Source organism: Puccinia triticina, chromosome 8A, assembly GCF_026914185.1.
Source record: "Puccinia triticina chromosome 8A, complete sequence".
Classification (NCBI taxonomy): Eukaryota; Fungi; Basidiomycota; class Pucciniomycetes; order Pucciniales; family Pucciniaceae; genus Puccinia; species Puccinia triticina.
This window is the reverse complement of record NC_070565.1, coordinates 3,602,167-3,618,910: the sequence shown is the minus strand read 5'-3', so window position 1 is coordinate 3,618,910 and position 16,744 is coordinate 3,602,167. Positions and strand designations below refer to the sequence as shown.

The following is a 16,744-nucleotide window of genomic DNA, read 5'->3' as shown; positions in this document are numbered from 1 at the left end:
TTGGCAGGAGAGACACGATTTTGTGTACTGGATAACATCAGCCCGTATTCCTGGCCAAATGAACGTCCTAGTGATGTTCTGCAGAGTCTTTAAGGAACCTAAATGTCCTGCGGAAACATCATCATGAAATTCTTTCAGTATAGTTGTCCTAAGGGATAAAGGGACAAAAATCCTATCTTTCAACCACCAAATGTTATGTTCGAATTTCATCGGTGATTCGTCATCCCCCCTTTCTGACACAGGAGGCTCTTTCCGATAGGCTTCGCGTAAAAGATCCAAAGCCCGTCTCGTTGGCTGACAAAACATATGATCAATTTGAATCCGTCCGTCTGTAGGAATCTTGTCTTCCGAATTACTCTCGGGTGAGTGAACAATTGTCGAAATTTCCTGTTGTATTGAAGATCCCGAGTCTATCAGTGATAATCCATCCTTTGTTTTACAAAAAACCGCGCGTGATAACTCGTCTTTTCCATCATCATTGACAAAATCTGGCCTTCTCGTAGCTGGGTCTGCCGGATTTTGTTTCCCTGGGACATGTTTGATAAGATGTTCTGCAGAGTCTTTAAGGAACCTAAATGTCCTGCGGAAACATCATCATGAAATTCTTTCAGTATAGTTGTCCTAAGGGATAAAGGGACAAAAATCCTATCTTTCAACCACCAAATGTTATGTTCGAATTTCATCGGTGATTCGTCATCCCCCCTTTCTGACACAGGAGGCTCTTTCCGATAGGCTTCGCGTAAAAGATCCAAAGCCCGTCTCGTCGGCTGACAAAACATATGATCAATTTGAATCCGTCCGTCTGTAGGAATCTTGTCTTCCGAATTACTCTCGGGTGAGTGAACAATTGTCGAAATTTCCTGTTGTATTGAAGATCCCGAGTCTATCAGTGATAATCCATCCTTTGTTTCACAAAAAACCGCGCGTGATAACTCGTCTTTTCCATCATCATTGACAAAATCTGGCCTTCTCATAGCTGGGTCTGCCGGATTTTGTTTCCCTGGGACATGTTTGATAACGAAATGATATGAGGAGAGCGTAGAAGCCCATCTAGCCTGTCGATCTGATAAGTTTTGATTAGCCAAAAAATAACATAGGTTTGCATGATCCGACATTACTATAACCGGCTCATTGGTATCAATTAACCATGCTCGCCATTCTGCAAACGCCGAGACCACCGCATATAATTCTTGATCATGAACCTGCCAGAGAGCTTCGCGTGGGGTCAGTTTTCTCGACAGAAACGAGACAGGATGCAAATGGCCTTTATCATCTGGTTGACATAACACTCCGGAGATCGCATATTTGGAGCTATCTACAAAAAGTACTCGTTGTTTTGCAAAATCAAAGTGCATCAACAACGGGGCTTTAGTGAAACAAGTTTTTAGATGAGAAAATGAAGTGCGACACTCTTCCTGTTCCAATTTCTTTGCCACTTCCACACCCGATTTAGTCAACGCAGTGAGCGGCGCCGTCACCTCTGAGAACCTGTGAATAAATCTTCGATAAAAATTTGTGAATCCCAAAAACTTTTGCAGATGACAGATAGATTCCGGGTATGGCCACTGCACTACCGTATCCATTTTTATTCCCACCGGCGAAATGTTGAACCCTAGAAATGAAACCTTGTCAACATAGAAAGAACACTTTTCGGGAGAAGCAAAAAGGTGATTGTCCTGCAACCAAGACAAAATCTGCTGAACATGCTTCGTGTGTTCGGATCTAGTCTTAGAAAAAATTAAGATTTCATCAATATATACAAAACAGGTAATGTGAATAAATTCCCGCAGAGCGTGTTGAATAAAACGTTGAAAACACGCTGGAGCGTTCGCCAAGCCGAAAGGCACAACAAGATACTCATACAGACCCCACGGAGTTTTAAAGGCTGTCTTCCACTCATCTCCTTCTTTTACCCTCAATAAATTGAAAGCCGCCTTCAGATCAATTTTGGAGAAGAACTTACATCCCTGCAGTTGATTCAACAACTGCCCCAAAATGGGAATGGGGTAACTGTCTCTCACAGTCATGGAATTCAATCCCCTATAATCCACACAGGGTCGAGGTTTCTTACCGGGAACTCTCACAAAAAAAATGGGCGCAGCGGCGCTAGAGGAAGAAACTCGGATAAAACCTTTATTCAAACTTTCATCAAAATATTCCTTCAGCTGTGCTAACTCTACAACAGATAGATTGTACAATCCGCCAAAAGGGGGAACCGCTCCTTCGCGCAAAGTAATGGACATGTCCATGTCGCGATGCAGGGGAAGAGTACAATTATCCTGTGGACGAAAAACATTAGCAAACTGCTGAAATTCAGGAGGGAGCGTGAATGGGGGATTAGAAATGGAAGCGATACAGCCAAGAAAGTCTACGTTACCTTCAAGTTCATCCCCAAGATCTGAAGAATCAATGACGAAGACTTGCGTGGACCCCAATGTAAATCGATGTCCATGATCGACACTTCCAGATGCGCTCCAAGTCTGTCGATCCAACCACGGCAGACCAAAAATTGCATCGACTGAACCGAGTCAAGTGATCCCAAAAGTGCTGTTGAATTGCACCGGCGTATTATCGATCGACGAAAGTGTGATCTTCCCTGCCCAATCATGGGTCACCGTCCCACCCACACCCGGTTGTCCATCGAAGCCGACACACTGAATGGCAGTCTTGCGTCTTCGAGACAAAAGTCGATGTTCCCTGATGAACCGATCGCTGATAAAGTTTGCCATCGATCCCGTATCGACCAATACTGAAGCGATGACCGAACTCGTCGACGAAGTCCTGAAGGAAACCGGAATCAAAATTCGTCCTGCCTTTGAAAGATCCAATCGAACCTGCACCGTTGCCACCGGGATGGCTTCACTTTCATCTTCGGGCTCATCATAGCCAATTGGGTTGGCCGAGTTTGCCGGTGCCGATGGCGTAATTGAGTTCTGAGTTGCTACCGGGACAGGAGCGGGACCCGGAATTATCGTCTCCGACCAATGCCAGCTGGGATGTTGAGGGATTTGCGGTGGACTTGGTGGACCTTTGGGATACAAAGGCAACCGACGAATACTGCTCTCCCCGGGTGGCCTGATACCGAACAAGACTTCTGCTACCTGCCGTGGGACCGCGTTCCGATATTGCTCGACAAACTTCTTCCGTGCTGCCCCCGTAACTCCCATATTGGGGCAGTTATAAGCATTGATGTGATCCGGTGGACTGGTCCGTTGCAAGCATCGAAAGCAAACTCGCTGAGCCATGCAAACCGTTCGAAATAACGCCTCGAACTGTTGCTCCGGAGTTCTGGCTGCTTGGAAGGTAGAAGCAGCATCAATGTCCATTGCATCTGGAGCTTTGACCGGCGCAGAGGTATTCGGGTGTTGATAAAAAAGGGTAGGCGGATGATGGATTGGATAAGAAGGGGATTGAGAGTGTTTTCCTTTCTTCTTTTGTTTCCGCCGAACCAAACTCTCCAATTGCACGGCCGCACTGAGCGCCATACTCATCTTGGTGGCCAGGTTTGGTGTCGTTAACCACGCCTCCGACATTGCCTGATCCACAATGTCGTCATTCAACCCGTCCACATATTTGTCGATCATAGCCCGTTCAGAATCGACCACCAAGTGACAAAGGGACTGATAATGAGCGTTGTACTCCGCGACCGTCCGTCCCCCTTGTACACATTCCTCCAAAGCTCTCTTCGCCGTTTCCGCCGCGAATTTATCCCCAAAAGAAGCTACCAAGCCCTTCTCGAAGTCCTTGACCGTTTGCAACATCGGGTGAAGGAAGGGGAGTCGATCCAAGTTGGCGTAGGGATCCACGACGTTCTGAGCTCGAGCATTGGTGGAGATGAGAGAATTGTACCAATTCTCGGCGGGGCTGGGGTTTTGGGAAGGATCCGATGGTTTGTAACCAAAGTGACGAGAGATCCAGACGATCATCCTAGCCTGGGATGAAAAGAAGGCTTCACGAGGATAAAGGAAATCATGGATCAGCTGGAGAAAACACCCCAATTGTTTAGGATTGCCCGAAAACCAAACATCCGCAAGTTTGGGAGGTTCGAGATAGACCCGACGCTGTCCTTGGCCCTCCGCTTCCTCAATCGGGTGATCATTTGACGGGAAAGGCATTGGTCGACCTTGCTGGGGGTTACCGCCTGCCGAGCGAAAAGTTTCACCGGGCTGTAGTTGGGGAACCGGTGCCGCCGAATTTGGGACAAACGCAAAGCGAGCGAAATTCGGGGTGTCCGTATAAGTCGTGGAAACCGGATCGAACTGAACCGGTGGCGGAGGAGGATGTTGGCGAAGGTTGGTATCCTTCATGATGGAGATTAGCTGCTCCAGACCCGACGCCACTCGACCGACTTGTTGATCCAGAGTATCCAAACGCTGAGACTGTGCCGCCAACAAGGAGGATTCTGCCGAAGGAGCAGGGCCTTGAGCCCCTCGGGATTGTTCATCTGAATCCATCTGAACTGAAGAAGGAGGCAAATGAGGGGAAGAGAGAGAGGGGGGGCGAGAAGAAACAGTGTTAATGTAAGAATTCAACCAAACACCAAAGTCCTCCGTGTCCGCCGTAAGCTGCTGAGCCTGAAGCCGGATTTGCAAATGAAGGAGTCGAGAACGAGAGATCGATTGGTTATTAGGTCGATATCTCACGGGCCTTGAGATGGGAGATGCGACACGCGTCGGAGAGAAGCCCGTCGAAGGCTGAGGGAAGTGAGGGGGCTCTTGCCGAATGAATGGCGACACGTGAGAAGTTGAGGTGTCCTGATCTCTAGATAAGGTTTGGATCTGACGAAGGGGGGAAGGGATTTCGGGGCGGTAATGACAAGTGGGGGAAGAGGCTGGAGAAAACCAAGGTTGAGAGCTACTTGTTGATTGAGGAGTAGAAGATCCAGAGTGATCTGACTCCTCCTCCGGTAGATTTGCGAGAGAGTATGACGGAATGATGAACTAAGGTGATTTGTTTGTGAAGATATGCTTGACTTTTCTGACTTTGAACGTTCAAAACGATAATATGAAGAACTTCTGCACTGATGATAATAATCTAACTTTCTACGAAATTGAAAAACTTCTGCACTGATGATAACACTATAACTTTCTACGAGACTTTACTTGATAACTTTGATATTTATACTCCGTTACTTTAGAGTGGGATTGAGAGACTTATAATGTAAAGAACTTGTCAACACTGTATGGCTTTTTCGTTTGAAAACTAAATAATATTTTGATTTTTACTAGATTTTTGAGAAGATAACATAAGATAACAAAATAAGTCTCTTGAGGGAAAATAAAACAAGACTGATGCGTCACTATTTATAAAGGAAAGTACAACTTTTAACGAGGGATTTTCTACTAATCATAACTTATCATAACTAAGACAACTGTTTATTAACACATCTTGATCTGTTTTGAACTGAAGCCGTAACCAAGCGTAACCTAGAAGATTGTACATAGACTTTACACTTTGTATCTTTTTATTTATTTTCTTTATACATGATTTTTTTTTTTTTTTTTTTTTTTTCGGTGTTTCTGACCTGAGTTTGACACTAGCTGCTAGGTGAATTACGTTCTAACTTCTATCAAGCATTTAAGAGAGGAGGTAGTCCACAGTTGAATTTTACCAACACCGCTGCACTACCAAGGGTATTTTTTGGAGCAACCCCCGAACTTAACTATGTATGTAAGTCCCTCCTGGGCGCAAAGGAGGAGACGCTCCTGTTTTCTGTTATCCAGGCAGTCGGAGGGATGTTTGGAGTGGCTTCACTGATAAGCATCCCTCAATCAGCTAATTTGAGGGTACCTGGCTCAGAGAGACTGCATGTCAGTTCTCTGCTGAGCCAAGGAAGGAGGTGGAACGGACTATCTACAAGTCTGTGACAGGGCAGATGTCCATTAGTGACACTTTGTGAACCCCAGAGGAGGAGGGGGGTTTAAAAACTCACCGGCAACAGAGATCAGTCTTGGCCCGACAAAAACGACTGAATTTGTGATGTTAAACATTTTCACCCCAACAGAAAACACGGAGAAATCAGTATAATAACGGGTACGTGAATTTTACAAAACTTATTTCACAAGGCATAATCCTTGTGAAAGGGATGCATTGGGATTTTATGGGATGTACGCGGTAATATGTATTTTTCCGGTGCTTTCGGACTTGTTTTGGCCCTTGTAAATTATTCGTTGTAAAACATACTATGCAAATATACTATGTAGATAGCATTTACATAATATTACACTGCATGTTTCACAAACCTTGTGACACATCCTTTGGAATTTCTTCATCCGAACTCCAAAATGTATTTTTACGGGATACAGGTTACAAGCCTTTATTTTACAATGCTGTATTCGCCCGGAAAAGTATTCCAACTCACCATGACACACAAAATTTACATGCCTCAACGCCTTGATCACGTTGGATTTCCACCCACTTGAAAGTATGTCCTTCCGCCTTCTATTGCCGTCTGCCTTCATAACTCCCTCATCCCAATCGCAATAGTGGAGTCTCACTGCAAACACTCAAATTCTCTGATTGATTTGATCACCACCAGCCCCAATGGTGAAATTCCTCTTGAAAATGTTCCATCCAAACGTCTATGCAAATGGCGAGCTGTGTCTCGACAAACACCAAGTTCTGTCTTTTGCTCAGGTCTGCAGCCTCGCCCATATCACATCTGGCTTTTTGCTGACCATCGCCTCCTTCTATTGTGCAGCGTCGTCGGCGCAGGATCGGCAATCATCCATTTCCAGGAACTGCTGTTTGGATCAATACTTCTGATCTGGACGACGCTTGTGCGCACTCCAAACATCGAGCACATTGCTGACACCACTCACTGACTTACCATATCTCTATGTGTTCTTCCAGATTTATCTGCTCAACATCCATTCCAAGAGGGTACAGCGACTCATCAGCTCCTTTAACCGAGACCTTCAGATCGACAAGAGCTTGTTTTCGGCTGATTTTGATTTCCGGAAGGAAGTGATCCGGCGAGTTTGGGACGAGAGTCTCAATGCGTGTTCTGTTCTTGTGACGATATCTTACTCCAATGGTTTTAGGATTTTGGGCATGCCCGAGTACCGGATGGCCGAAGGGAAGCGCTTGCAATGGTGGGAAGAGGTTCCGGGAGCGTCTTGTCTGGTCAATTTTGACGGAACTCATGGGGAACGACTGGTTGAGAATGTGCGACTATTTGAGGGGCTTGGTGCGGAGAGGTACGGCCGAGCTGCAGGCCAAGCAGGCCACCGGGCAGACCCAAAAGCGCTCGCAATACAGAGCGTTATCCGGAGCGAGTTCACCGGGCCCGACTGTTTCTGGAAGCCGCATAATGCGGCTGATCTTGTTGGCGTGACCACCTTCTTCGGCCGCGCCGATGTCGTCCCGTTCCCGTTCACGGTGGTCTTCAAGTATGACCAACGGCCCGCGGATCCCGTCTGTATCTCCACCCCCGCTGACCTGCGCGCATCTGTTGCCCAGAACCAGAACGCCCAGGTCCAGATGCGGCGAAAGGTGCGTCTGGTCTTACGCGCACTAGAGAATAAAATCGTCTTTGCCCCGATCTCGGTACCCTGGGAGGCCGTCCTGCAAGCTACCTCAAAGAATAGACGATGGCCATGGTGGCTCCAGGGCGCGCGCTCGGACGTCCAGTTCCGTAGCGGAGTGCTGAGGATCCATCGGAACTGCCAGAACAAATAGCAAGGATACAACTGCAATTCCGGGTTCCAGGTCTTGATTGAGTACGAGGATGGCCAATCGACCAAAGCCAATGGGACCACGATCTCCTGGATCCGGCATACCCGGCTACCGCGCTCCCTAGGGTTGAGGGACGACTTCAAAGTCACGCCGATGTTGTCCAAGCTCTTCCACGATAACCACTCGATCATCTCGACCACGCTGGAAAAAGTGGACCGGGCACTCCGCTTCAAGAAAGTCCAAGCGACCGTTGAGGCCAGCTGGATCGACAGTCAAAGATCAGCAAATTGAGGCGGCGGCAGATAATAAGGTACTTGATGGGGCATCTTTGGAGGCCACTGAGGTTTCCATGGCTCAAACAAAGCCCAGGGGTGCTGCCTGTGAGCCCCAAGAGAGTGTCAGTGCGACATCTGGATCGGAACAAGCGGGAGGTTGCAAACAAAAAGCCTCCGGGGAGTCAAGGCTTTGTAAAGCTAAATTTGGTTAGGGATGGCGGGGTTTGGCTATTGGGTATCCATGGTCTCTTTTTTATTTTTTGTTTCTCCATGTTTGGCGCTTTGCAATTTATCACTTGCAAATTTTTATATGGCTTGTAAATTTCACATTTTCTTTTGCCTGGTGAGAATTTTGTGACCGTTGTGAAGGCAAAAATACATCCCTTGTAAGTGAAGCCTTGTGAATTTGAAGTTTTTTGGCCCCACACGCTATTTTGCGGGGCTTATTTTTTACAAGGGAGATCATTGCAAGAGAATCACTTGTGAAATTACATTTCAGTCCGTTGGACAAAAAAATTACAACGTATCTTTTAAAATGCTTGTTTTACAATGGTGGAAAATATGGGAGGAGGTGTGGAAAATTATGAATGCCTCCCAGCTTGTCATAATTTCACAATGGATGCAATTTACAAGGCTTATGACTTGTAAAAGAAGGGTTGTAAAATTCTACCCCCCTGTATAATAATTGTCTACAACAAAAGGGAATTTCATGTATTGGAATAGTCACCTGCTTGACTTGTTTCTTTTATACTAATTTAAAGGGGTAATCAGGGTAATTTGTCAATGCTGCCAGCCCTGTGACCCAAATTTACACATAAGCCTCTCTACAAGAGTGTTGCCCCCGCAACACCTCCAGAGAGGCTGCTTAAGCTTATGTTGTCATGTAATTTCAAGCTGGACACATGACTGATGGGGGAGGAGAGGCACCATTGCTGTACCAGCTCAAGCTAGCAATTGTTGGAATTGATGCAGCAAGAGGTTTGAGAGGAACAAACAGGCCAGCTGGTTTCTCTGAGCTCAGACTCTTTAACTATGGTGATCACTGTCAATTACCCTGCACGCAAGTTCAGAATAACCAGCCATCTGGCCTTCAACAAGGCCAAGAAACTGTGTCCCCATCTCATCTGTGTCCTTCTGTGTCCTTCTGCGTCCATGGTGTAAAAACCCCTGGGAAGGGAGAGAAGGTACCACCTGACTACACAATTGTAGCGGGCATCTTTTTTTTTTTTTTTTTTAAATGCAGATTTGATTTGACATTGCGCACTGTAGTGTAGATCCTCTCTGTACAAAAAAAGGGCATCTAATTGCCAATAAAAAAAACATCAAAGTGGTACAAAATGCCTGGTTTGGTTTGTTGAGAGTTACTAGAGGCCAAAGCGGCTACTAGAGATGGCAAATGGGTACCCGCGCGGCGGTACCCGGCACCCGCCGGCGGGTACTCATCAGGGTTGCGGGTACCGCCGCTGCGGGTGCCAAGTACGGGTACGGGTATCTGTTTTGGGCCAAAAAAGCAGGCGGTACCTGGACACAAGGGTGGGCCGTTACGTTACCCGTAATTGGGATAAAAGTTACGTTACCCAGTAGTTACAGATACCTTGATTTTAGTTGCGATATCTGCCGCAGAAAAAGGGCTGTTTATTTTCTAGTTACGTTACCCAGAAGCTTTCAACAAAATGGGTTACGTTACAGTTTTGCCCAAATTTGGGTAACTTTGCCGTAACTTTCCAAGAGAAATGACTATTTGTGGGTTTTTTTGTTCAATATGAGTACGCATTGGGCTCAAGTTGATGTAAAACAGCCACTGATGCCAGTTTCTGCCCAGGGTGTCAGGTCAAAATAGGTGCACAGTGAGGATTGAACCCGCAACCTGCATGTTGCAAAACATACAAGTGGCAAGCACTAACCATTATGCTAAATTCATTGTTCAAATGAACCATTTTTTGAGAATATTGAACAGAAAATGTCCACCCGAAAAAAGTTACGTTATCCAAAACCTCCAAAACTCAAAAATAAAAAAAGTTACTTTACGTTACGTTACTCAAAAAAAATGTTACGTTACCCAAATGGCTAATTTGGATAACTAAAAAAAAGTTACGGTATCCAATTAGCCCTCCGTAACGTACCGTAACGTAACTGCCCACCCTTGCCGGACACGCGGCGGGTACCCGGGTACCAATTGCCATCTCTAGCGGCTACGCCGCTGCAGGGTGCAAGCCCACCCCACCCCTCCCTTTTCAAATTTACGGATGCCATCCTGCAATTCTGCAGCCTCCACCATGCAAACAGCAACTGCTGTCCAAATCTCAACCCTCCTTGTCACACCCACACTCATCATCTGGGGACCTGAGGAGTTTGGGTCAACTAATGTTTACTCAAAATGTGCCCAAACCTGCCCCAAAAGCCAATGGGTCTTGGGTTGGATCTGGATCAGCCCACCCATTTATATCCTGAGCAGCAGTACCAATAAAGTGTGAATTTCAATCCCATTGTAATTAATTTAAAAAGTACATATGACTATGTTGAAGGTATGTTTACAGCTAAAAATCAAGTATGTCTTGTGAGGCAGAATGGTTCAAAGTTATGAAACCTATCCTGCAATCAATTAAAAGTGTAATTTTGACAACATGCAGACCATTGCGCACAAGTCTTCACCAGGGCTTGAAGGCCTGGCCAAGGACAATCTTGAACAGCTTGTTCCTTGAGAAAGGGCCAGTGAGTAGGTCATTGGGCCGCAAGGCTTGGGTGAGGATTGTGAGAATTCAACAAACTAAGAGCATTGATTTCATCAGAGTCTTGAACAAGTAATTCAGAAAAGTAACTGAGAAACAATCATTGCTCTTACCTAAGAGCAAGGGTGATGACACTAAAGAGTCTTTGGAAGAAGCAAGTCAAGAGTAAATGAAAAGTGGAAATGAAGAATGGATGATGTGTGAGGAATGAGACTTCAGAAATAGGAACAAGCAAATATGAGTACAGGGCTTCTGACAGGAGAAGGTGAATTGCAATGTCTATTGGGAGGTGGGGAGCCGCGGCCTCTGACAGGAGAAGGGGAGCCTGGACACATGACGGGGGAAGGGGATCTACGGCGTCTGACAAGGGACAAGGGAAGGGGATCTATGGCGTCTAACAAGAGACAGTGAGCCTCTGCGTCTGACAGGAAACGGTAAACTGTGGTGTCTACCCGGCAATCAAGAGTCGCAGCGTCTGATTGGAGGAGACATAGAGTCCTGGCCTCTCCCAGGAGGAGATCTTGAGTCTTGCCCTCCCCCAGGAGGAGATCTTGAGTCTTGCCCTCTCCCAGGAGATCTTGAGTCTCGCCCTCTCCCAGGAGATCTCAAGTCTTGCCAGGACCCTGGAAGCCCCCTATAAATCAGGGTAATGTAAAATACAGAATTTTGCCAAAATTCATACATTTTTTGACTTGATTCATACACATTTCATGCCTACACTCAGGGAATTTTCCTGTTTTTCATACATTTTTCATGCCTACCATTGCTACCGAGGGGGGGGGGGGGGGGGGTGCAAAAAGAATAAAATCTTGGGGGCACCAAGGTGAGGGACCAAAATTTAGGGCCTGTGCTTCAATTTTTGCAAAATTTCCAATTTTCTTGTTCTTCATGCAAAAAAATAAAACAATAGGAGGGTTCAATTGTTGAATTTCTTCACTTTTGGGCTCAAGAATGCCTTCTGGTGATTTTCAGCTTGAGTTTTAAGAAGTATTGAGGGAAATGAAATTGATAATTTAAAATTGACTTCTTTTGATGCCCTATGCCAATGGTATAGGCCCTAAGACCAGGTGTGCTGCTGAGGGGGGAAGGGGGTTTTTCAGGTGCACTCTCAGGAATTTCATACATCTTAGTTACTACCCTCCCTTACCCAGGAAAAAATTCATAGAATTGAAGTGCTTACCATTGAGGCCAAAAAAGCCCATTCATACCATTTTTGTGCCTACCATTTTGGGTTTTTGCCAAAAAATTCATACATTTTCATTACCCCCATTGATAGGGGGTTTCCAGGGTCCTGTCTTTCCCTCTCCCAGGAGATCTCGATTCTTTCCCTCTCCCAGGAGATCTCAAGTCTTTCCCTCTCCCAGGAGGAGAGCGGGAGTTACGGCGTCTCAAAGGCAATTGCAAGTCGCAGCGTCTGACAGGCGACGGCGAGTCATGGCGTCTTCCAGGCGAGCCCCGCCGTGACCATATGAAGAAGACGAAGAATCCCTTCTATGGCGCTGTCCATTCCCACCCCCCCACCAGTCTCGAGAATTGCTCGAGCGGCCAGAGCTGCTCAAATCTGTGTCCGAGTCATTTGAGTCAGTCGACAAGGTCTATGAGATGTCCTAGCTTTAATTTTCATCATCTGAAGAGTCCGCGGCGTCCACTTGCGTAGCTTAGCCATTATCAATCTGTAAACAGTCAATAAGACGCCATAAAAGTCAGTATTTTACAAGCATGGGTTGAGACCTTTGATATCTGAGCTCACTGTGGTGCTTGTTTGACATTTTCATGCATTTGTTCCGTCCGCACTCCAAGTCCAATGCTGGTGACTAAGGAACAACTCGGGACCAAGTCAAAAACAAGAAGGGAGATGAAAGGAGCAAAATAACAGTAGTTGTTTGAAAATCTGGTGTTCTTAGGATTAACAGTTGGCAATAAGCCCCCAAACCAGACGTGCATCAAGGGATTGTTGAAGTGTTTGGCGAAGCGTTTGAGGCCCAAGAGAGCAGAGTTGAATCTAAAGGCTGAACGAATCCAACAGGCCAATCTAAACAAATGTACAGTAGTGGTCAGTGTGGGATGGCCAAGCAATGAGGGGGTGATGTAACTTATTGCTCTATACTGTTGAGAGTGGCACAGGGGATGGAGTAACCAGTAACAACAGATCTGATTTGTTGGTCATTGCCAATGTCTTAGGCAATGGGGAGCATGGCGGGATTGCTTGATCAGATGTGAGGCAGGGACGTGGTTGACCAGGCTGTAGCATTGAGGGTGGGGTTGGGTGAGAGTGGGCAAGAGGAGGAAACAGCTGGACAGTTGAGTCCGATGGGCATATAAACGAGGGGGTTGTGAGTGCTATACCCCCAGGTTGTCCTCTGCCACTGTACTTCCAGCGTGCGGTTTGTCCTCACCCCCTCTGCTGTTGCACTTGCACAGTTTGAGGGGCTAAACTTGTTGGCCCCCCTTTGCATAATGCCTTCAATGCGGCGCGCTGGGGGTCATCCTCTCACTGTTTTTTAACCCTGCTAGACAGGGGTGGACAGTGGGCCACGGTGCATCATCTTGCTGGTTGCAGGTTATAGTTCTATTTTTTTGTTGTTGTAAAATTATGTTTTTTGTTGATTTTGGAATTTGTAGAGGGAAAACCCTTTATGTTTTTTTTTCTGGAAGTTGTAGAGGGGAAACCCTTGTTTTTTTTTTGTAATTTTTGGACATTTGTAGGGGAAACCCTTGATTTTTTGTTTTGTGATTCAGAGGCTTTAATAAACTTTGATAAATCATGCTGGTAGAGGGGAAAAGAGAAAAAAGAAAAGAAAATCCAGACTAAGCATTCCAACGTTGTTGCTTGCGGCATTGGATGTCTTGTTTCATTGATGGACAGGATTGAGACCACAGGGGGTGAGCATATTTTTTGTCCAAAGTGTTAACTGTATTTTTTGAAGACATTTTGTCCCAAGTGATGCACGCGCAGCATTTGGCCGGTTCAGTTGGAGGTGTAATGCAAGTTTTAGAATTGTGATTTCCGGCGCACTTGTTGCAGAGAGGGATGTTTTTGCACCATTGAGCTGTGTGCCCTAGCTTCCAGCATCAAAAGCATTGCAGTACCAATCAAATGTAATGTGCTCCTTGGTTTTGAAGGAACAGGCCAGATTTCTCTACCTTGAGAGCAATCTCTTTGCTGAGCAGTTGAAGAACTAGCAAGCCATTCTTCCTTTCATTGCTAACTGGGTTGCCCAACCATTGGGCTGATTGTATCAAAGAGGGGTCTATTTGGTTTTGTTTCCCTAGCTCTTGCAGATGGGCTGGATTTTCCGGATTGAAGTTGGTCGGTATTGCATGGAGGATTACTGGAAATTGGCTTGGAATGTCAGAATTCTGGCCATCTTGTCCGCTCACATCCTTCCTGTCTAGGGCTGGAACCCAGGGATGGGGTTGACGGGTATACCCGGCTATCCGACCCAACGGGTTGGGGGCCGGCAGGGTTTTTTTCTAAAAATACCCGCCGGGCATTCTCAGGTATAAAAATCGGGGCACTCTGCCGATCTCACGGGGACCAATAGGTATTTGGGCTAAGACAACTGCCTCAGGAGTCAGGGCTTTTTGGATTTTTTTTTCATGTCTAATTTTGAAAATACTTGCTCCGACGATGCGCTGGTGGCAGGAATGGCAAGGAAGCACTTCGCCATTCCTGAGAGCGAAGGGTTGGTTGATTTCTTGCGCTTCCAGTAGTACCTCGGTCTCGCCTGGTTTGGCTATCTCTTTGAGGTATTGACTGATTTCCGCTTCGAGGTCGTTCGCTGCCTGTACAGATCCAAAGACGTCCGCTAGGATTGAACATTTAACTAGTGATGGTTGTGGTTTGCTGGTACCACACTTAGAAGGACTGCGATCGAAGCGACGAGCCTCATATTTGAAATTAGCCAGAATAGTGGCTTGATCCAGTCTGATTCCGAGTTTGTCAGACAAGAATGAGAGGTTGTTTTCTATCTAGCCCATCTTGATACAAGGATTGAATATCATGGCACATGAAATGAGCTGGAGAGACCGGGTACCCACGGATATACCCTGTATCCGCCGGGAATATCCGCGGGTACCCTCCAGGTAAAATACCCGCGCATACCCGTGTACCCGACCCGGTAACAGCGGGAATATCCACGGGAGCATCATCCACTGATATTCCGCTTGGGTATTCTCAATGGGTATTACAGCTGGAGGCTCTTGGGTATCACCCGGGGTCCAGCCCTATTCCTGTCTGACCAAGTGGTCAATATCTTGTTCCTGTCCTGTTCCCTGTCCTGTCCTGTTCCCTGTCTTGTCCTGTTCCCTGTCCTGTCCTGTCCCTGTCACCTGTTCAGTTACCTGTCCAGTACCCTGTTCTGTCCTGTCACCTGTCTTGTCCTGTCCTGTCCTGTCACCTGTCCCTTCATGTCCTGTCACTTGTCTAGGCCCCCTTTGGATCTTGTTGAGGGGGCTCTCTAGTTGTCTTCTTAATTTTGCTCCTCGCATTTGAAATAGAGCATTGAGTCTGAGCACAAAGCAACCTCCTTCCATGCTCCTTGCTCCTATCAGTTACCCCAGATAGTGCCTCCCCCTTTGTTGTCTCATCTTCTTGAGCTGAAACCTTAACATGGAAAAGTCTTGAGTTTGGAGCAGACAAGTTCTGTCCATATGTGCTTGTTTGTAAGTAGCCACCACGCTTGTTCTCTGGTATTAACGTAAATCTTCAGATCTTTGGACAGAAGTAGAGCAATACCAGATGCTTCAATAATTTGTGATTTGACCAATGCATTGATTGAGATGAATACATTGTTGATCTTAGACGTGATTTCCGGAGCTGACATCAAGTCCAGTGCTGTGAATCCCAGTGGTGTGTGTACTACAACGCTAGCTTTCTTGTATTCATTAATCTCTGCATTAGTCAGTACTGGATGTAGCTGTTCTTTTGATGAGTTTGTTTTCTTCTTGCTACTGTGAACAACTGAAGCCCAGGTTGCCGTTGGCAGAGGGGCAGGCGTTGGGATCAAAGATCATCACTCTATCCAATCTAGTCGTTTGAGTATCTTGTCTAGGATTTGAGGTTTGGATTTAGATTCATCGACCAGGTTGATTACCATTTTGGCATTTTCTTGTTCTTTTCAAGGTTTGCTTGTATTGTGCTGACATTGCTTAGGATGTGATAGATTTGGTCAAAATTAAGACTCTGAGTTGGGTTTTTATTTGAAGATGCCTTGTTAAGATATTGTACTAGGTGTCCAGTTAATTGGATGGCCTTTTGAAGGGGTGTCTCCTGAACGAGTCTGATATAATAGGTGGGGGTGGTGGATCTGCGGCAGGGGATAGGGACACATTGTATGGCTAATTGGTTTTTTGAAAAAAGCAAGGTTGTGGTTCAAAGCAGCAATGTTGGTTAACTTGAAAACGTAGCAGGCATCAACTCTCCCCCAGAGAGGTATAACACCAGGCCATAACACTTCCCGCAAGCCAATATCACTGATAACAGAGGTGATATTGGATTGGACACCAAATGGGCTGGTGTGAAACTACATACAAATCTAAGTGTTACTCCCCAACAGACTTGTTAACTGTCAACTTTCACACATGCTGGCTACTATACTAATGCTATTTTAAAGACTATACTATGTTTTATCTTAAAATGGGACATTTGGCACTCACTGAGACCCCTGACTTAACACAAGTCCCCCCTGGTGGGAGGCTTGCTGTGGCTGGCGGCGAAGCCGCCCCTCCCGCAGGGAGGGACTTGCGCATTATCCCAAATTTTACACAGGAGCCAAAAGTTCATTTGGCTGGGAGGTTTTTAAAAAAATTATAGCTCCTCCCCCAGCCTCTCCACCAATGTGCCCTATCTGTACCCTATGCTACTTTTCTTTCTCTACAATTTGGTCTACTCAGATTTTCTCTATCACAATCTGTTGACCTTTTCAAAAGATAAAAAATGCACAAGTCTTCCAAATGAGGCTCCACTTGTTTGGAACTCCAGGAGTTGTTTTTCTGGCTACAAGATAGATACAGCGGTGGGCAGACATGTTATTCAAAATTCTGCATTTTTGGTTTGTAAAT

The 16,744-nt window shown here is 46.1% G+C and overlaps 1 protein-coding gene across 1 annotated transcript; it reads left to right on the top strand.

The window, feature by feature from the left end:
- Positions 1–6,589: 6,589 nt before the first annotated feature.
- On the top strand, positions 6,590–7,968 carry PtA15_8A332 (uncharacterized protein; the record flags this gene model as incomplete). Its single annotated transcript, XM_053171751.1, has 4 exons — positions 6,590–6,636; positions 6,701–6,779; positions 6,853–7,644; positions 7,711–7,968. 4 exons carry the CDS (start codon positions 6,590–6,592, stop codon positions 7,966–7,968), a joined length of 1,176 nt encoding a protein of 391 aa, XP_053022983.1.
- Positions 7,969–16,744: the final 8,776 nt, after the last annotated feature.